This window comes from Aedes aegypti, chromosome 2, assembly GCF_002204515.2.
Source record: "Aedes aegypti strain LVP_AGWG chromosome 2, AaegL5.0 Primary Assembly, whole genome shotgun sequence".
Taxonomy (NCBI): Eukaryota; Metazoa; Arthropoda; class Insecta; order Diptera; family Culicidae; genus Aedes; species Aedes aegypti.
Genome location: NC_035108.1, coordinates 86,978,348 through 87,001,148, shown reverse-complemented (window position 1 = coordinate 87,001,148; position 22,801 = coordinate 86,978,348). Strand labels below are relative to the sequence as shown.

The 22,801-nt window shown below is 36.6% G+C and overlaps 1 protein-coding gene across 2 annotated transcripts in view; it reads right to left on the bottom strand.

Annotated features, from left to right (window-relative positions):
- Positions 1 to 22,801, bottom strand: part of LOC5571827 (retinal homeobox protein Rax) — a 55,575-nt gene that overhangs the window by 14,730 nt on the left and 18,044 nt on the right. Inside the window, exon 3 of one of the 2 annotated variants that reach the window (XM_021841460.1) lies at positions 22,555 to 22,687. In XM_021841460.1, the coding sequence (XP_021697152.1) occupies positions 22,555 to 22,687 (133 nt within the window). The remainder of the gene's footprint in view (positions 1 to 22,554; positions 22,688 to 22,801) is intronic. The other variant, XM_021841461.1, reaches the window with a different exon arrangement.

Sequence of the window (22,801 nt, the reverse complement as noted above, 5' to 3'; positions counted from 1 at the left end):
CTCCTCAATCGTTATTCCTCTGGGCTGTGCGCAATGACAAACGACCATCGGTGGAAAGGACTCGACGGCGGTGTGAATTGCGCGCCTACCTTGTACAAGTAGGGGAAGACGGGGTAATAGGCACCCCCTAAGGAAAAACTCAATTGTAAACAGGAAAAATGCGGTACTCTAAACAATACCAATCAGTTTGTGGAGAAGTGTGTATTTTCTTGTTATGAAAATACACCATGACCAAAAGTAATGAAATCTTGAATAGGCTGTTTTTTATCTCGCCAATCTGTCATGAAACGGCCTACTGTCCTGAACTGAATTATGCAGTGCCGTAAGAGTCATTACGCAACTGATTTCAGTTGCAGCCTATTTCGATGAGAAATTGCAAATAGTAGTTTACGGAACAAGTTGCAGAATGATGATTTTTACAGCACGTGTCGAACATTTGATTACGACGAATGCTTTAAAAATCGAGCTCTGCAACAAGTTACGTACGTGGAATTAAATGGTACGTACAACATTTTTTGTAATTTCTCATCGTAATAGGCTGTTTTTCATCACGCCAATCTGTCATGAAACGGCCTACTTTCCTGCACTGAAGTAAGAAGTGCGGGAATAGTCATTACCTAACTGAAACCAGTGCTGTAATGATTCATTACGCAACGATTTCTCATTACGCAATTGTTCTGAGTTGCGTAATGAATCATAATACAACAATTTCTCATAAATTGTAAAATAATGGTGAATGCATATCGATATAGTTTATTATACCCTCAAGTGGTCTTCTACTAAATTGCAAAAAAATTTGTACGTAACTCGTTGCAGAACTCGATTTTTACAGCAATCGTCATAATTGTCCTACTCGGCAAGCCTCGTAGGATAAATTTACGACTCGTGCTGTAAAAATCATCATTCTGCAACTTATTCCGTAAACTACTATTTTACAATTCCGTAGCAGACTACTTGAGGGTATCAGAAATTAAAGCGGAATGCATTCACCATCATTTTACAATTTCTGAAAAATTGTTGTGTAATGAGTCATTACGCAACTCAAAACAGTTGCGTAATAGAAAAAGCGTTGCATAATATTCATTACCCAACTGATTTCAGTTGCGTAATGACTATTACCGCACTGTATGATTCAGTGCAGGAAAGTAGGCCGTTTCATTACAGATTGGCGTGATGAAAAACAGCCTATTACGATGGAAAATTGCAAAAAAAGTTTTACGCAACTCTGTTTAGAGCTCGATTTCCACAGCATGAGTCGAACATGAACTGTGACTTGTTGTGTAAACTGCTATTATTCTTGAGATTCAGCCCATACGGTGCATATAACGCCTTATTCCCCTATAAGGCACAAAGCCGTTCACCACACCGCCAAAAAAATAAGAGAAGGGGACTGCCAGGCAGCGCAAGCAGCAAGCACAATAGGGCCAAAGCGATAATAGGCCTCGAACGCATGTACATTGTATTAATTTTAATTGTAATATGAAATTAATCGCTTTTAATATACTTATAATAAACATTTTTCACAAGCCCCGGCCCCGGCTGCTGTCCTCTTTTCGCACACTCAGCGTCATCGTCATTTGCTGCGAAACCCAGAACCCGGAGGGATTTTGTAATGTGAGAACATGGTTTACAAAGGGGTCGTCACCTGGATGGAACGGTGGCTTCGAAATTTGAATCACAATGTGAAACATCAATGCGAAGTATGTTTTCCACATTCGGTTCGGTTTGGGCAACGATTTGCATAATGTTCCTTCGCTAATTAGCACGCGGGAAAAGATTAATTGGATGGGATTCTCCGCAGTCCGTCGTATAATGTGTTCGTTTATGCTGGCAGTAGTTGGAATGTTTTGGTGTTGATTGCCGATTATGCACGCTTCTTGATTGAGACAAGTTCTCCGTCAGAGCATCCGTGACGTAGTCGTTGCCCGAGAACGTGCGGTTGTGACGTGATTTGGATATAATCGAATCAAAACGCGACGTGGCATATGTAGCTAGCTAGAGGCCAACGGAGTTTTCGAAACATGTAATTTTCCAATATTTCTGTCTATTGACGATGATGATGACGGATTACATTCATTAAGCGTCGATTGTGTCACAATCTTCCGTTTTCCAATTATGCAATTAAATGGCGATTATTTCGAGCAATGTTGCCCCTTTTCGATGAATCTGCGTGGAATGTGGTTGACAATACATGTTTGTCATAGCTTTTTGTACGGCGTATCCGGATAGCAGCATCGTATTGCAGGATTTTGCAACGTTTTTTACAAACTTTCACAAATCTCACTTATTATTTTGAAGCACGATCAAATCAAACGAATAAAAATATTCCATCTGTAGCGGTCCATCATCGGTTATGTTTAGCAAATTGAAACAAGCTTGATAAATAGCAGCGAACAAGAGCCCTAAAGAGAAGTGTGATAAAACCCGTTTTTTTACTAATTCACTATTGCGGGTAGGGGTTTACCTGACATGACAAACAATCCCCAAACATCCTATAACAATGGTGCCCCCCAGAGTTAGAGCTTGTTTCGATGGATTCAAGCATGCAATGTTATCTCAAATATCAAATCTGAGCTGTAGCAGAAGATGATAAACAGACTCTCATGATGTGTTGCGGATCATGATTGTTACAGAAAGCGATAAGTGAGAGATATTCTCAATTTTATCAGAATTCAACTCCTGATCAAAAATGACGACATTTTGCTCTACTGGTTTCGAAAAAAGTGGGCATTTGAAAATTTTGCAGTACACTAAAATAGTTTTGCTAAAATGAAGAGGAATTTTTTAACAAATACCGTGATGCATCAATACCCGGACACTTAAGCAGCGACAAATGTTGAAATACTATTTTCAATAAGAATTATGGGTAAACAATCAGAGTTCTGTTACTAAATGAACAACTTCTAATCATATTTTTGTATAGGTGTAAAATTTTACCTTAAAAGTAACGATTTTATCACGAAAATCGTTAAAATAATATAGCATGTCTTGTCCTTAAATCCGGACACCTGAAGTAAGTGTTGTCTTTAAATCCGGACAAATGTGCAAAAATGGACTATTTGCACAAAATTCACGAAAACTGTATTGAATTTCAATTCAATATCATATATCACACAATATAAAAGATTTTTGTGACCCTCAGTGCTTCTAATAGACGAATGATGAATATTACTGGTATTTGAGTTACCTGCGATGCACTTCCTTTGGGTTCTATGGTATTAATGATAGATTCACACGGTTTTATCGCATTATATTCATCCATAATGCCTTCTGTAGTTGTTTGGCAAGTTTTCCTTTATTGTCACTTATTATACATCCGTTAATTTAAATCCACCAATGGTTTTCAATGTCATGTCCGGTTTTAAAACATTTGACCATAATTCCGGACACTCTCTTGTCAAATAGTAAAACTATCATTTTCAGTCCATTTCAGTTGAAAGCACTCCACTAACAATATAACTGAAACACATTATCACAAGATAATCATTCGAACCTGTTGGTCAACACTTCTACCGAATAACTTGTGATGCAAAAAAATGACATCCAGACGAAGCGGCTTATTCATTTTACATTTTTATTAATTATTTGGCAATGATAACTAGATTACAAATATCAGTAAAATGATCAGAAGAATCATTAATAGTTAATATAATTGAAAACTGTCAGAATAACATTTAAATTTTCGTTTAATTAAATAATATTGTCTGAGTGTCCGGTTATTGCTACCGTCCGGATTTTGATTCATTACGGTACTAATAAAAAATATTTTTGAATATCAATTGTTTTAAGATAAAATGAAGGATTTTTGCTTGGTTGACAATTTAGTCTTAATATGGGTGATTTTTTTTTACCTAAGGCCATTTTAACCCTTCAATGATAACTTAAATTAAAAATGAGCGTTGTGTAATAAAAAATATCTATAATAATTGCTCAAAATGTTCAAAGAGTCCGCTTTATACTGCAAATGAATTGCGTAAATTGCATAAAAATATTGTATTTACATGTACAATACCACGTGATTTTCTAGCAAAAGTGATTCCAACATGGCGTAACTGCTTTTGTAAACACTTTTCCCCATAGTTCCTTAAGCTTTTCATATCGAATAAGCATGAGCATAAGCATTAATGACCGTACAATTCGTAGTCGCTACTCCGTGATTGACCGGAATAATCAAAATTGAACAGGGAACCAACAGATGTAGCTTGTGAGTAGCATACCATCCTCAATGTACGATTTGGAGAACTCAAAACTTAGTAATATCAATAACGGCACTGGCGCTATCCTTACGGTCATCGAAGAAACTAAGGAATATTAGTGAGATATCGATTGGTACTAGAGACCGAGATCACCTCTGCATCTCCATGGTTGTCATGAGAAGAAGTTTTGTTAATGAGGATGGATCATAGCGGCATAATTTGGATTTACCTTGGTTAGCGATGCGATTCATGCAACCTCAATTCAAAAAATCACATATCAGCACTTCAAAGACAACGTGAGCATAGGGTAAGTCGACACTTTTAGCGTCGAACAATTCAAAAGTTTTGTTTTTATGTAATGATTAAAATAAGATAAAAGGAAAGGTATGGGGTTTCTACTGTTATGTAAAACACATACAAGAATTTATGTTCACACTCAAATTGAGGTTAAATCAATTCGTATAAGTAACATTCCTACCGTTGTCATCATAAAAATACGGTTAGAAATATACTGTACATTAAAAATAAAAGCATGAAACGAGCTCACCAAACTGATCATCCATCCTTGACAGAGCAGCCGTAATCTACTTAAATCAGCATGCTCATTGCACAAAAAAACACTCCGGCGATGCGAAAACACGAACTCGATTGGTAGGGTCAAGAAGCACTCAAAAAATAAAAAGAAAAAAAAAATACTTTGGTGACGACGAAAAAACTTAACTTTCGATTTGGGCAGCAGAACACGTGCAAACTGAATCGAAAAAACGACTAGAACGCGAATAAAGCGAATTTTCTGCTCGAGCTTCAACGAAGCATTCTCATGCTTTTAGCACTTCACTTCGAATCTAATCAAACTGGTGGAAGAAAGATGATTTTCTCTGTATAATACTATTTGGGGATTTCTTGGGAGAATGTGAATAGGTATCGTTTACAAGCTATAATAATTGTTTTAAACGACTTCAACGTAATAATAGTTCGTAATATTTTAGGCAACATTCATGACACAAGTGATAAGGGGTGTAATCGACGTGGAATAAGATGTTATTTTCTGGAGAGTAAACATCAAGACAAATTAGTTAAAGCTCTCGCAAAATATGTCTTGGGAAACAGAAATCTGTCGGAGTATAGATTTCAATTAACATATAGATTGCACGAATTCACCAGGAACATAAGAAGATAAATTTATTCTCATTAAGAAAATATATGCAATTTTTATGGGACCTAACTAGAAAATTTACCATAGTTGAATTCTCGTAAGACATACCTGAAGAATACGCATAATTGGCGTTAAATAACAAAATTTCATGACAAAGTCGTCTCATTATGGATTAACAGAAAGTAAAAAAAAAAAAACAATAATCCGAAAATCAGATTATCCGAAATCCAAAAATGAGTTAATATGCATTAAGGGTTTTGCAATTAAACATTTACCGATTTGACTCATATTCCGAACACTTAAGGCCAACAGTAAGTTCAAACGTATCTGATAGGCATAAATTAGTTGATCTTTGTAAAAATTAAAATTTCTCCTCAAAGTCTAACCGTTAGCTGTTGGGTGTGCCAAAAAAAAATATTTGTTTAAACTTGTTTAATTTTGTTTTTATGTAAAAGTTTTGAACAACATTTTGATTCAAATGCCGAACACCGTGTTCATCCTGTCTCATATTCCAAACACTTTTATTCAAATTCCGAACAGCACGAATAAAACGTATTTAAATGAATAATTTCGCAAATAAATTTATCTGAGCTGGTTTTACTGGTCTCGAACTAGAGAACCATCTGTACTCTCGTGGTATAAAATAGATTGGAAGACGTTAAAATTGAATTTGAATTGACTGCCATTTCCTTGCAATTTGATGACATATTTCAGCGAAACATTTCAACTAAATTGCCATACAAAAAGCGAGTGTTCGGAATATGAGTCTGTTCGGAATTTGAGACAAAACGGTAATGGTCAACATTTTTTGTTCAAATCTTATTATGTACCGTTTTGTCTCAAATTCCGAACAGACTCATATTCCGAACACTCGCTTTTTGTATGGCAATTTAGTTGAAATGTTTCGCTGAAATATGTCATCAAATTGCAAGGAAATGGCAGTCAATTACAATTTAATTTTAACGTCTCCAATATAATTTATTCCGCGGCGTAGTGATGATTCTCTAGTTTGAGACCCGTAGAATAAGCTCAAATAAATTTATTTGTGAAATTATTCATTTGAATAAGTTTTATTCGTGCTGTTCGGAATTTGAATCAAAGTGTTCGGAATATGAGACAGGATGAACACGGTGTTCGGCATTTGAATCAAAATGTTGTTCAAAACTTTTACGTAAAATCAATACTAAAACTAACTAAATCAACATTATTATCCCAACAGCTAGCAGTTAGACTTTGCGAAGAAATTAAAATTTACTCAAATATCAGCCAATTTATGCCAATCAGATGTATTTGAAGTCACTATTGGCCTTAAGTGTTCGGAATATGAGTCAAAACGGTACCCACATAACGGTCAAGTGAGCTAGCAGAAATGCCCAATATGTATTTCTGTGTTCCAATCAGAGTTCGCTCAAATAAAGCTGAAATAGGGAAACTTTCGTATTTTTGGCAGTCTACTCTTTTTAAAATACAATTATACTCATCATGACGCAAGAAAATAGCAGGGGATACCTGAAGTACACTTATTCACTCCTTATTTATTGGTCGATATTCACAATGTAATATGATTGTACCCCGTTTGGCATAAAGTCGTTTGGCATAAAGTCATTTGGCATAATGGTCGTTTGGCATAATGGCCGTTTGGCATAATGATTGACTTAAAATAAATATCGGCATTTTTTAAGCTTTTATCGAGATCAACACCACCGAGCCCATAGCAAAAAAAATTGGTAGGTTCTAAACAAGCATGGTGTTCGTTCAGAGATTTTCCAAGCTATGAATTTAAAAACTTGTTGTGAAATTAGAGAGCATTACTAACTTAAACTCGTGACGGGTCTCTACATCTTAGAAAAAAGAGTATTTTGTGATTGAAATAAAACAACAAAATATAATAATGGTTTACATTTAGCTTTACAAAATAATAAAATTTGAAACAGTATAAATATAAAGAACAGCTTATTTTTTAAAGAAGGCAGAATTTATAATTCAACCAATAGAAGAATGGACGCAAAAAATTATTGCGGCATAATAAAACGAAAAGACATGAAAAGTGCGTTCAGAATCATCAAAGTGATTGTGCTACTTTTCCCCGAAAAGTGGTGACGAGAAAGAACGATAAACAGTTAAAAGAAGGAAGTATTTTGTCATTCTTGGTTATACACATGTTGGCAAAAAAGCTGAGGACGGTAAAAATCGAAAGAACCGCCAATTAAATAAAGAAGGGTGCATATTAGATGGTCAGTTCGTTAACCACCTCGAAATGTATAAACTTATGACAATTATGAGTGCTAAAAACTTTTCCAGGAAGTGGGCTAGTGGGGGAAACGAGATATTCGGGGAACTGGCATTCGGGAAAACGACATTTGGGGAAAAGTAGCACAACCCATCGAAGTAACTGCAGTAATCGATTTCTCATTTCGCTGATAATTTGAGCAGATCAATGTTATTGATTGCCGCCCTTTTGTCAGTTGGAAACAAAAAAAAAATACTTAAAAAATATATCTCCAAAGAACAGCCTATGCATAAAAAAAGGAAAAATTATTGAAATTTTAAATCAACAGTTTTCATACCTATAATTATGGTTAACATCATATTTAGAAAAAAAAGAACAATTAAAAGAAGGGTAAATTTGTGCTAAATATATATAAATCTTCAGTGCAAAAATTTGTTCCAATAGCGAAACTCAAAAGAAGAATTAATATTTGAAAGAAGGGTAATTTCTGGATAAATAATAAATACTTTCGGCAAATTTATTCAAGAGTGAATGATTGTTGAATAAAGTGTAATTTTGTATCAAGCAACAAGCCTGATGTCATAAGAAAAATTCAATAGAAACGTAAAAACGAAAAATTGAGAAATTCTTGGTTTCAGACTCATTATGCCAAACGACTATTATGCCAAATGACCATTATGCCAAACGACCATTATGCCAAACGACTTTATGCTAAATGACCATTATGCCAAACGGCTTTATGCCAAACGACTTTATGCCAAATGACCTACCACCATGTAGTAATATTTAATTACTATCGAAATAATCGAAATTTCGTAATCAAAATCACGAGGCGCTTTTCCTATTGTCGGCAATGCACTATCTTTTGTTGGCAACTAAAATGTTCTCTTCGTCAATCTGAAATTGGGGAAAAACTGGTTTTGGTAGATATTATATTTGTTGACATTGCCAAATATTAACGTCACTCATTATGCTGTACTTGGTGAAAGGGCCAATGCAGAAAAACATAAAAGGAAATATATACCTTGATTGACACTTAAATTGAGCTGTTCGGTAATCCAATCAGTATGGTTATTAAATTAATTAACTCATTACGCGTGGTAAAGATGGACAAACTATGGGTGAAATTAAGAAAGAAATCCACGTGCTCGGCTGGGATTTGAACCCAGGACTCTTGTATGCTAGACGAGAGCTTTACCAACTAAGCTACTAAGCTAAAACATTATGCACTCTGCCTCGAAAAACCCCCAAAATCCGGATAATACTTTTTCAAATTGGGTAATATTTCCATATGCATTTTGATGAGCCTGGAAAGTGTGTGCAAGTTTCTTCTGAGGAAAACAAAAACAAACTGTATATGACCAGCGTATGCTACCCAGACAACCAAAAGTCGCATAAGAATTAACGCAAAAACTCATTTAATTGTACAAATAACATCACAGCCGCACAAAACGGCGACAAAAATCGTTTGAGTGACGAATTTCCTCGCATAAAACGCTATTTTCTGAGTTCATCAGTGCATTTTGTTTCGTCCCGTATACTCATACAAAGTAAGTCGGATCAATCCGTAGCAGCTGTCAACTCAACTTTGTTATCACAAATTAAGTCGCATAAGAGTTCAAATTAGTTCGCAATGAAATCTACACAATCGCATTGCATGCTATATTTCATCATATAAAATATGCACATATATCGCCTCCACTTTTATACGTGTAAGGCCTTTTCGCGACATCTTATACGTGAAACTTTGCACATATAAACATCGCATAACGTTAAAGGTGATTTCGTTATACGTACATTCTGGTTGTCTGGGTAGTGTTCGTGTGTTCAAATGTCACTAAGCTCTATAGCTACCTGAGCACTTCCATAATTAACTTTTACAAGGGGGAATTTATATGTCAGAGTTGTCTGACATTCAGCAATAAGAAACCCTTCAATACGACCAAATATCAGCTTGACAGCTGTCATAAAACTCCCTGTCAAAATGAATCAAAAGTTTCAATATAAGGATTCAGCTCCTATGTAGTACACAATTCAAAATATTTTCGCCTTCATCAGTTCACTCAAACTCGAAATTGGATTCTTCAAGGTTCTGATAGGAAATAGGAAATAGGGAAAACGGCTTGGCCTTTCGTATTTTTTATCAAACTATTTCGTAAAAACGACCGAAAAACTTATTAAAATTGACTCTATTCTGGTTGCAGCAAAGGGGAGGTTGTCACTTCATAAGTGTATTGTAAAGTAACCCAAGACCATTTAAATTTTTGAAGATCAAACAAATCAAATGAAAAAGTATTTAAAAAAAATCATATAGAGTAAGTGTTCCCTTATTTGTGGATGTTCCTATAGTTGCAGTAGTGCCGTTTTCACTGATTTTAGAACATTTGCTACCGAACCGACACTGCCAATCGATGTATTGGCTTGTAAAGACACGGAATAGTTGAAAAGAGCGTTCAAATTCCTTTAAAACTGATGAAATATCACTAAAATTGCTAAAACTGTTCTTACTTGTACCAAGAGTTGCGGTAAAGTGTTCCTATAGTGGAGGATCCCATAAGAATACAACGGATACCGCAACTATAGGAACACAAATTAAAAATATACCGCAACTAAAGGAACAGTGTACCAATAGAGGAGGTATTATTTTTCACTGACATGCCGTGGATTACTGCGATGAAATCATTTTTCTCATTAAGTCAATGGTCGTTACATCCCATTACAACATCAACATGTACATATATTGCGATTCTTGAATTTAGGCAGTTAAATGAAGTTTAATCGTGCTTAGTACCTCCACTATTGGTACATGTACCCCATGGCTACGTCATCTCATAGAAATGTAACAATTGAGTAAAATATCAATTGCATGACACACGTTTTTGAACCAGATATTATTTCTTTTGTATAGTTAAAGAAATAAATAACTGGCAACAAAGGTCACAATTCAGGAATTTTCCGTGGCCTGGTGTCCGCGGCTATAAAGCAAAAATAAAGGTGCGGATTTGAAGGATTTGATTTTTGGTCAGTCAAGGATCGTTTCGCAATGGAAATTTCCTGAACTTACTAAACATGAAGTATCTTCGTACCTGCCGCACGTTACATGAAAGCGAAAATGGCAACTTTGGCAACCTGACCATACTCAAACTCACGACTCTTGTATGCTAGATGAATACTTTTCTAACTAAGCTACTGAGTAACTTGGTGACTCGTTAGCCTAATAGTAATGAATGTTCTTGCAGTAATCAAACCGTCGCTTGCACAACTGCGACAAACCAGTTTAACTATCTATCGCAAATTTACAAATATATTCAATTAACGACCACCCGTGAGAACCTGTTCTACCGAAGGTCTCAATACAGCAAAAACCGGACTTCTTCTATCGAAAAAAGGAACAAAACCTATTCAATTGGAAGTCAAACCTCACTTCAACCCCTCTATTACATTATATTGCAGAAAATTCCTCATTCGAATGGGGAAATCATCATCAAAGAGGAAAAGCTCCCGATACGCAAACAATTCTATGCCATAATCTGCTTTTAATATAATAATATCGTATTAAGTACACACATCACGCAGCCTGGCAGATTCCCCAGATTCGAGAATGTTGGTCCGATCAACCGAAGGCCTATTATCGACTGCTCTGTTTGATTCCCCATCATCCTAAGCAAACACACAACCCCTAATCGATCCCATCAACGGAGGCCGTCTTTTTCCGTAGGAACAGCTTAGGCAATCAGTCCCTTTTGCCTCACAATTACGCAACGATTAACTGGTCCATGGCTGGTTTGGTCAGTGGCGTAGCCATTGGGTCGGTGAAAGAAACCCCCTCCTGAGCTATTCCTCGAGTACGCCACTGCAATTGCCGGAGCGTATGGCAGCGGCGAAGGGAAACCCGCCCAAAAAGTTAATTAGCTTTTGGACCGGTCGTTCAGTTCGAGCTCCCCGGCTGTAGTCTCGTTTAACTCACCCACACCCGAACCGAACCAGCCACAGTAGAAGGAAGTCTCCAGCGTTCTTGGGTCGTCTGGCTTTTGTTGGAACGTCGTTGGCAAGGTGGTGCGTGAAAAGTGGACAATTATGTCAGACCGGGTCAAGTTATTTGAATAATTTTTAATTTCGAATGCAAACTCATATGCATACGGTCGAAGACGATGGCATGTACCACACACAGGTAAGTGCATATTTGCCCTGGGGGGGAGCGAATCAATCGGGGTGCGATGATTACTGGTTTTGGGAAAACTTAAGCGCCAACATATTGCGCCCCGGCGTATCGCTTTAATCGTATTATGAATGTGATTTTATTTGATGTTGCCTATCTGATAATCACCGACAAGAAATCTGACCTCCCGACACCGCGCCGCCACCGCTTACGACTCAGGTGGTCTGGCTGTGTAGAGTATCGGAAATTATGTAAATAAGACGCGCACGACCCGGAGATGTGTATTGATTTGGTGGCGAAAATAAACTCAATTGGTTGGATGACACAGTGTAAGTCCCCAATGGAAGAAGCAACTCTCCGGTAGTTGAACAAATATGTTTGTAAGAATGTTTGTCTAGATGGAATCTTCCAGTCATGACAATAATAGATTGTGATTTTGTTCAAGCTAACAGAATTATAGCTACATTGAATAATAGATAAATTTCTGGTTTTAATCCATTTTGTTTCCAGTTTCACACTCTCAAAAACGTCAAACTCTTTCCCAGTTTTTTAACAGAGCTACAAATTTGAGAGAAGACGCGATATTTTGAATTTATGCCTATCTCAACCTCAACTCTTGCCTCGCTCAAATATAATCACATGACTGTCTCCTCCTATCCGTAGGTGAATTTTGATAGGTATCAATCTGTTATTTTTTTTTTCGTGTTAAGATTGCAAAAACTTAGACTTAATTCTACGTTTAGGATAGCTCCTATCGAGCTTTAGCATATAAATAGTACAGCCCAAGCGGCACTAATTCAAGAACATATCTTTCGTATAAAGAACTTCTATCTAGGTAACCTCGTGGGCGTTAAGTTACAACTGATTGAAAATTTAAGTTGTCTAGTTTTAGGCTAAGCGTGGCACTAATGTGCGTGTAAATTTAGTTATTTCCAGTAGATTCTAGCTCATGATCTTGACCAACTTTTTGAATCATACTATCGCTTTTCAAATTGTTTTATATTGTGACCCTTACCACCTAGATCTAGAAGAATGGTGTCCTCATCTTAGATGCTCTCGGTATAGCAAACCAAAGTTGCACGATAGGTTTGAAAATTACAGTTCTGGCAAGAATAAAGTAAACTATAGCTAGTTTTCATACAGGATTGCCAAGTTTGGAGACCTGCATCACAGCTTCCTGCTTAATAACTTACCATCAATTTGAGCTGCAGGTCAGAAATAACTAAGTTTTATCTATGAGAACCTGATGATATCCTATTCAACAATGTGGAGGTTTTTGAAAACTATAATTTTGAGAGAAATAACAAAATATTCGATTAGAAATATTTTTGAAGTACGAATTTTTAGAAGAAGGTTATAAAAACTTCCAAACTTAGACAATATTTAAAATTTGGTGGAACATAATATAATACAATATTAAATATTATGAATTTTTATACTTTTTTTTTTCAATGTGACCAAATATCAAAATTGCTTACCAAACAATGCTGCCTTTAATTGTTATTGAACAATTTTGCTGAAGACTCGAACTTTCTAGGTGGCCAGGATGATGAACTAAAGCCTGCTAGAGTGTGACCAAATTGACACACACACTAGCGCCACGTAGCAATAAAATTGATAACCAAACAGGGCAGCCTCAAATTGCTTCTTAATTTCTGAACAACTCCAACTCTGTTGGAGCCACGAATATTCAAGGTGGATCATGAGATAGAGTTTGCTGGAATATGACCAAATTACATGCAGAATGAGGCGCCAAACCGAGCTGAATCAAATAGTTCCAAGCGTTGCTGAAGACACGAACTTTCTAGTTGGCCATGGTAATAAGCTAGAGTCTGCTAGAATATGATCAAATTTACATGCACACTAGCACGACGTAGCGGCAAAATTGTTGACCAAACAGAGATACCTCAAGCTTTCAAGCTTCTGAGCATTTTACAGCAGAAAATATATCTCTAGGTGGCGGGATTATGGACAGGCTTTACTAGAGTCATATTAACATGCACACTACCACCACCTAGCGGCAAAACTTCTAACCAAACAGCGCTGCCTCAAATTACTTTCAAGCTTTTGAACAACTTTACTGAAGACTCGAACTTTCCAGGTGGTCAGAATCATGACCTAGAGTCTACCGGAATACGACCAAATTACATGCACACTAGCACCACGTAGCGGAAAAAAAACTAACTAAACCGTGCTTTCTCTAATTCCATTAAAGCTTCTTAACAGCTTTGCTAAAAACAGGACCATTCTAGGTTGCCATGGTCATGAGCTAGAGCCTTCTAAAACATGACAACATTACATGCACACTGGCGTCAAGTTGCGGCTAACTAAACAGGACTGCCTCAAATTAAGGGTGGAGGGCGGCTGTCAAATGGGAGTAAAATTGTAAAGCCGCCAACCTAAGTCCAGAACCAGTTTTAAGGCTTGACCATGACAAACTTGCATACATACTAGCGCCACGTAGCGGCAAAATTGACAACCAAACAGTGCTCACTCAAATTGCTTTCAAACTTCTGCATAATTTTGCTGAATACACGAACTTTCTAAGTGGCCAGAATCATGAGCTAGAGTCTACTGGAGTATAACCAAATTACATGCACACTAGAACCACGGAGCGGCAAAATCACTAACCAAACAGGACTGCCTCGAATTGCTTTCCAGCTTCTGAACAACATTGCCAAAAACACGAACTTTCTAGGTCAACGGGATCATGAGCTAGAGCCTGCTAGAATATCAAAACATTACATACACGCTGAAGACTGCATTTTTGTAAAAAGTAAGGATTCAGAGATATTATATCATAAATATTATAGTGTTATAGTACTTATGGTGGCTAGTGCAATTGTAGCGTGGCATGTCATGGATATTTACATGATATGTTATGTAAATTTCAATTATTTGTCATGTATTCCAGCAGGTTCCTGTGAAGTTACGGGACATATCACATTATTTTACATGATTTCACACTTAAATTTACATCATGATTTAATGTTTACATTGCATATATGAAGTTTACATGACGTGTAATCTTCATTTTGTTTTAACAGTGTATAATTGCTGCCAGAGGGATATCAACCCACAACTTCACACGATGCCTGCTCTCAAATGTACCACGTTGATTGGCGACATTTTTCAGACGTCAGTACCTTTCAAGGCCCTAATATGAAGAATACGCTTCAATATCCACCACTTGTCAATGGGTGCCGTAGATGCATCGCCAGCAGCTAGACATGCCCATAAATCGAATCAACGTTCCTGGAGATTTTTAAAGCTTGTGGGGCCCTATTCACGAAGCTGTAACCACAATTTGCAGACTCAGCATCGGTTCATTGACTTCAACGAAGCGTACGATTCAATCAAAGGAAATGACTATACATATTCATAACTGTGGCAAAACACGTCTAAACATGGTTTTCCGGCGAAACTAATGAGGCCGATACGCACAATGCTGGATGGTTCAAAATCAAGTGTTCGAACTGCAGACGACATGTCTATTTCAAGGCGAAACTTCACAAAAAAGTTCATACTTTATTCAGTCTAACATATTACTTAAACTTCTGCTGCAATTTCTTCGTAAATTGCTGCGTGTGATTTTGGAAAAAAAAAATCATAGAACTTCATGAAAATACGAATTTTTGCAACAATTGGTTGAAGAATGTTTGTCGTGGATCTTGCCGTAAAGCCTTTATGATCTAGAAATTTACACCTAATTCTTCCACAGGTTCCGCAGAAATTAATTCGCAAATTCAATAACGAAGAGATTCCGAATTTACCTACTCCAAAAATTTCCCCTGAAATGCATTCAGGAACACCCCTAGGGATGCTTTCGAAAATTCCACCAGCAAATCTCTCCGTGATTCATGTTGATATTTGATTAACTTTTCGGTCTTGAAATAGTTAAAAACTGTTATTTTATGTTGTCCAACGTTTCGGTTCGTTTGGGTCCTTGTTCAAGAAGCAATGGACATCAATATTCGACCAAGTACTTATTTCATGTGCGCAACTTTAAGTTCAAATTTCCCACCGAAACTGGCTGCGGTTGTGCGCCCAATTGGGGCTCTGTATCACAGTTTTAAGGCCCTCGTCGAAAATTTCGCTTCAATATCCATCGCTTGTCAACGGGTGACGTAAATGCATAGTATCGCCAGCAGCTAGACATGCTCATAGATCGAATCAACGTTTTTGGAGATTTAAAAAACTTGTGGGACCCTATTCACGAAGCTGTAATCACAACTTGCAGACTCAGCATCGGTTCATTGACTTCAAGGAAGCGTACGATTCAATCAAAGGAAATGAATACCGTAATCCGGGGTAACATTGATCATTTTTTTTAGTTTTTCTTAAATTTTTCATTTCACAATACAAATGTTACAAGTTTCATATTTCTAAAACAAGTACTGGCACCCAGCGCTCCTAACTATGTACTTTATTTTGTTTTTCGAAAGATTTAAACATGTTTAAATAAATGTTTTAAGTGGTTTTTTGATTCAGCTGATATGGGGTAACATTGATCACCCAAGTAAACAACGTTCGCTAATATTGGAAATGTCGTTACTTACTAAAATCAGGGCCCCTGAAGCCGAATATGAAGACCAAACTCTTACAAATCATTTACTTTTTGAGTTATTTCAAAATTAAAAACACCTTGAACCGCGGAATACGCCTAAAAGTAGGCAATTTCCTCAGGAAATTCTACATTCGTAATAGTAATTAGTTAATGTTGCCTAATTGAATAAACTTATGGAAGATTTGACAACGGAATCGTTTTCGGCGATGCCATTTTTAGTAAGAACCGCATTTTCCTTGATCACATCGTCTGCAGAACTCATGTGAGACATGCATTTTTGGTAGTGTCAGTGAAAATGATAGAAATCATAGTTTCAAAAAGGTGACAAATTTGCGCATGAACTAAACGCAATTTTGGCAGAAACCTTAATTATCATTAGCTTATGAATATACGAAAGAGAGGCACCATTCATGGTTCGAAAATGTTTCATCAATAAATCTTTATTTGAACGTTTAACAAGATGAGTCATCCCGATCAATGTTACCCCGCTGATCAATGTTACCCCGGATTACGGTATATACAAAACTGTGGCAAAACATGTCTAAACATGGTTTTTCGGCGAAACCCATCGGGCCGATAAGCACAATGCTGAATGGTTTTTTAGCCGTGTGCATCAAGGGATTTTTCAGCATTTCATTCAGATTATATCAGGGACTGTAGTAGACTCCTTCAAAGATTTCTATAATACACAGGGTAAATATTCTACTGATTTCTCCATTTATTCTAATGCACATTTCTTCAGATTTACTGCCCGCAATTTTCCTATAATTCCATCCAGCTAGAAATCAAATACAGGTTGACCATAAAAAATGCCCAATTGGGGCTCTGTATCACAGTTTCCGGTAGTCTGAAATGGCTGAAATTTGAAAGACGAACTACAAATAACTGGTCAACGACGAAACGACTGGTTCGATGAAAAGTACCAGAGAGTGACAGACATAAGTGTCGCCAGAAGCCGTATGCTTATGGCCGGTACTCGACATAACAGAGAACGGTACAGGGCAGCGAGAGCCGAAGAAAACCCATAATTTCAGAATGTACGTATAACCATGCAATGCGAGTGTGTAGATTTTCTTGCGAGTTAGTCTGTACTCTTATGCGACTTAATTTATGATAACAAAAATTTGTTGACAGCTGCTACGGATTGATCCGACTTACGTTGTATAAGTATACCGGACGAAATGAAATGTACATATGAACTAATAAAATAGCGATTTATGTGAGGTAACTCATCGATCAAACGATGTCATCCACCATGTAGTGTGGGAGTGATGCAGTTTTTATGAATGAACGACTCTGTTCCGAATTCACCGCAGAAAGAAAAGGCAGCGCGAAGAAGGTGGTAGCTGAAGCTCAAGAAAGCATGAACTGGAATGATATGCGGAGATTCTATGCAACGATCAATGGTGTGTGGCACAATACCGTACCAGTGCCCGCCATGTGCAATGATCGAGAAGGGAATTTGCTGACCGATAAAACGGCGGTGACTGCCAGGTGGAAGTAGCACTTTCAGCAATTGGGTCATAAAGCCCTGTCCCAATTTCAGTATCAAACGCTTAAGTTTATGGCAAAAACACATGTTTACTCAATTTTTAAATGATTTTCATTTGTTTAAGTCCAAAAAACATTTTTTTATGATTTTTGAGATTTTGTCCCACCCTTTGGTTTAAACTCAAATTTCGGGTATATTTTGTTTTCCGTGTCCCTGCTGAAATGTCAGATAGGAACAACCCCAGTGTTAAAACTATATGCCCTGTGGCATTTTTGTCGAAACTGTGAATGTCAAACATGATCACAAGTGTCAAGGTTCATATTTGGAATCATTTTTAAAATTGAAGTTTAAAAATGTTATAGCCGTTATTTGAGTTAGAAAAAATGCTAAAGTAGTTGCAAGAACATGCTCTTTCGTATTATTAAATAAAACAAGAATTCATTACACATTTTAGGACCCAATTGTTGAACGGTGAAAATTAAAATGTAGCGGAAAACAGGATGAACATTGATCATGACGATCAAGCTGTGGACCCACCGACCATAGGTTAAAAAGGCTATCAGCGAGCAGGAGAACTGTAAGGCTGCTGGGAACGACAAGATCCTGGTCGAGCTTCTCAAGCACGGGAGTGAGCAGCTTTATCTGTCGATCCACCGAGTACTTCTGAACGTATCGGAGGACGAAGAATTGCCCACCGGCTGGTTGAATAGCCTCATACGCCCAATCTACAAGAAAGGGCAAAGGGCACAGACTGGAGTGTGCCAATTACAGAGGCATTACCCTACTGAATTCGGCGTACAAAATTCTGTCGCGCATCCTGTTTAACAGTCCTTCGTCGGCGAATACCAAGCTGGTTTTCGTGAGGGCCGTTCGACAACGGACCAGATGTTTAGCTTGCGAATGATCCTCGATAAATTCCGGGAGTATAACTTGCATACTCACCATCTGTTTATTCTGTAGCTTTCCAAGCATCTCATAGTTATTCAACAGACATCTTTGATAGATACACCCATAAGTCACGTCTGTGAACCACTACAGTTGATGCAAAAAATCTACTATAATCCTATGGAGCTCACTGAGTCCACCAAGACTCTAGCCAGTAATAGCTGTCATTCATTTGTACAAGAGTCCGATCCAGATTCCAATAACAACTCCCACCAACAATGTGTTGACGATACTTCCTGGAGTTTGATGAAGATTTTTTTGGGAATTATCACTCACTTTAACACTCAATTTTACTAATTGAGAAGTCCTCATGGACTCCTAGAGGTCCGCAGACCACTGGTTAAGAAGCCTATTGTAGGTGGTTCACGGTGCCCCGACAGACCGTTATTATGTAAAAAAATTGTCCATCAAATCTGAGTACAGGGCTCGATTCCTGAGGTCATTATGCACCTCTGGACCAATTTTTAAAAAAATCCCTAGGCGGAATCTCAAGAAGTCCTGATTTGAAGTTTTTGACTTAAAATTTCAATATAATTTATATACAAATTACACAATAGCACCGGAAAAACCTAAAAAATATCGCTCAAAAAGACGGCTAAACTGTTCTTAACTAATATATAATTATAATAGAGGTTATATTTATAAATATGCTTAACTAACTTAACTACCAGAGTGGTTTGAGTATGTTTTTATATGGCTTAAACCAGTAAGTTTAATTCAATTGAATGAAATTTGAAAAACTATATTTCAATATAATGTTGTTGTTATGTTCGATAAAACTAAAACTTTTAATGGTTAATATTATTAATTCACAGCCCATTTTTTTACTTTCACACTAAGTGACCAGCCCACTGAAGTCTGCCGTATTTATTTTATTTGAAAATATTAGCTTCTTCATACATATGGTACTACTCTTGATGTATACGTCTAGTTTTCCACCGAGTATTGCCTCAGTACTTTACGTTACAATTCTGTATACTTAGCCACAACAGGGTTATGACTACACGTAGAGCATCATTCCCACATGTCAAAAGTGTTCCAAGATTAACATAGTTTTCAATAACTTCATAAAAAAAACCTCAATAAGTACTACTAAAGTTTCAACATCACTGGGAGTCCTAGTTCTTGTCTTACTTAGCTTGTTACCATGTAATTTGTTTTTATACAATTCATTGTCATCTGTTTATTGATTTCAAGATCGCGTTCGACTCAGTGACGCAAATCTATCTGTGGCAGGAAATACTTTAACATTAACTGGGAAAGCTGATTAAGCTGATATATACAATCAAGTGTATAGATTGCATACGAGGTGTTAACTTCGTTTGTGATATTACATGAATTGTAAAAAATGCATTTCGAAATGTCTAGTCACCATTACATTCTGATGTATATACTTTTGCAGGCTTTGTAGGCGATGACTTTATTGGAATCGATCGCAGCGTAGTTGAGCGGGCTTTCATTATCTTGAAGACACACAACTAAGATAAGCTTGTGATGCCATTTAACCTACCCAAATGTACATGGTTGCATGAAGAGAAAGAAGAAGGTTCAGTTGTGTTGTGGCTGAGGTAGTGCGGGGAGGGGATGTATTTGAAATTGTCGAAGAGCCTTGGACGTGTGACAATAGGGTCCTAAAATGTTTAATGAAATCTTGTTTTTATTCAATAACACGAAAGAGAATGTTACTGCAACTACTTTAGCAATTTTTCCCGCTCAAATAACGGCTATATCATATTTAAACTTTTATTTAAAAATTTGGTCCAAAAATGAACCTTGACACTTGAGATCATGTTTGACGTTCGCTTAGTTGACCAAAACACCACAGGGTTTTTAGTTTTAACACTGGGGTTGTTCCTATCTGACATTTCGGAAGGGACACGGAAAACAAAATACACCCAAAAATTTGTGTTTAAGCCAAGGGGTGTGACAAAATCTAAAATAAACATAAAAAATGTTTTTTGGACTTAAAACTACCGGAAAACATTAAAAAATGAGTAAATATGTGTTCTTGGCCTAAACTTAAGCGTTTGGCACTAAAATTGGGACATGGCTTTAGGACCCTATTATGTCTCTAGTGCACACTTGTTCTGGCTACGATTATCAACTTTTACGGATTACGTAATTAGCTTGAGAACCCGTTACTTGCAATGGCAAATTACAGTTCTACACTGTTGCCTAATAAAAGCTTATATCTAACATCATCCATTCTCTCTTTCGTAAATAATTTCGCAATAATAAACACCACTAGAATGTTTCTATCTTACGATATCGCGATGCTTTATCGTAGAAAGTGAACTGAAAAGTGTTTCGAAAAAATCAGTCTTCAATTATAATAATAAAAAAATACATGATAGCAGGGCAAGAGATTGAGAGTCCAAGTGATGTTGAAACTCGGATAGAACTAGGCATTGAAAGTGTTGAAGACTTTGTAAATCTTAGAATACTTCCGACATGTGACAATGATGTTTCCCGAGTAGTCAAAATCATGTTGTGGATGAGAAAACAGAATACGTTAATTTTAACGTAAAGTTCAAGAACAATACTCGGTGGAAAACTTTACGTATACATCAAGAGTAGTTCAAGACGTACAAAGAAGCAAATAATATTAAGAAAAATAAATACGGCAGACTTCAGTGGGCTGGTCACTTAGTGTGAAAGTCGAAAAACAAGCTGTAAATAAATAATATTAATCATTGAAAGCTTTACTTTTTTCGAACGAACCATCGCCAGTAAATTGAAATTTAGTTTTTTAGATTTCATTCCATTGAACTAAGCTTACTGGTTTAAGCCATATAAAAACATACTCAAACCACGCTGGTTAGTTAAGTTAGTTAAAACTATTTATAAATATAACATCCATAACAATTATATACTAGTTAAGACGGCCAAACTTCTTTTTGGACGATTTTTTTAGGTTTTCTCGGCGTTATTATATAATTTTTATATAAATTATATTGAAATTTTAAGTCAAAAACTTCAAATCAGGATTTCTCGAGATTCCGCCTAGGGATTTTTTTAAAAATTGGTCCAGAGGTGCATGATGACCTCAGGAATCGAGTCCTATACTCAGATTTGATGGACATTTTTTTTACATAATAACGGTCTGTCGGGGCACCGTGTGGTTAGTTTGTTGTTCAGAATATTAACCAGAGCTCCCATATTGAGAATTATGTATGGAAAAACAACATTGGATACTCAAATATATGAATTTATTAAGTTGAGTCTAGTACACGACACTTTAGACGACCCTAAAGTTGAAATCTTTAAATGCATACCTGTAAAAGAATGAAAATTCTTGTTTAAATTGAATAGTACAGTACCTTATTTGATTTTCGATATTGATATTCCACTAACCAACTCAAAGATTTGGTATCAATAAAATCCTTCATGACATTCTCAAGAGTCAAGCTGTTTCTGGAAAGATCTTTGTAAGAGTGCTTGAGACATTTCTTGAAGAATCAGCGAATAAATTTTCGAAGACATCTCTTATATTGTCCCAGAAGGAACCCCCTCAAGGAATCATCAGATAACTGACTGATTAAAGTCTAAAATATACTTAAACAAGAACATTCCGAAGGGAAATTTTAGTTCTCTGAAAAATGTCTGAAGGAAATTCGATAAAAGTATTGCCGAACACATTTCTGAAAATCTAAGGACATATCAGGAATATCCGGAACAACTTCTGAAAATATCGTAAAGTATTTTCAACTAATATATTATAAGAATTCCAACAAAATCTTTCGCCGATTTTTTTACAGTGTTTCAAATTTAAGCAATGTCACAACACAACATTTGAGTTTTAGACCTACCTGAACTCTCGCTTCACTCAGATCCAACCGCATGGCAAGCTCCTCTCGGGTAAACACATCCGGATATTGCGTCTTTTCGAAGGCTCGCTCCAACTGATGCAACTGGAAGGTGGTAAACGTGGTCCGAGATCTGCTTGAAAAAGGAAAAACATTTAAGTTTTTATACATCCATTGACATTCTGGGTCTCTCTGTCTAATCTGAAATCTACTTTGAAACGTAATCAATACAAACGCGTATCTCTAGCCT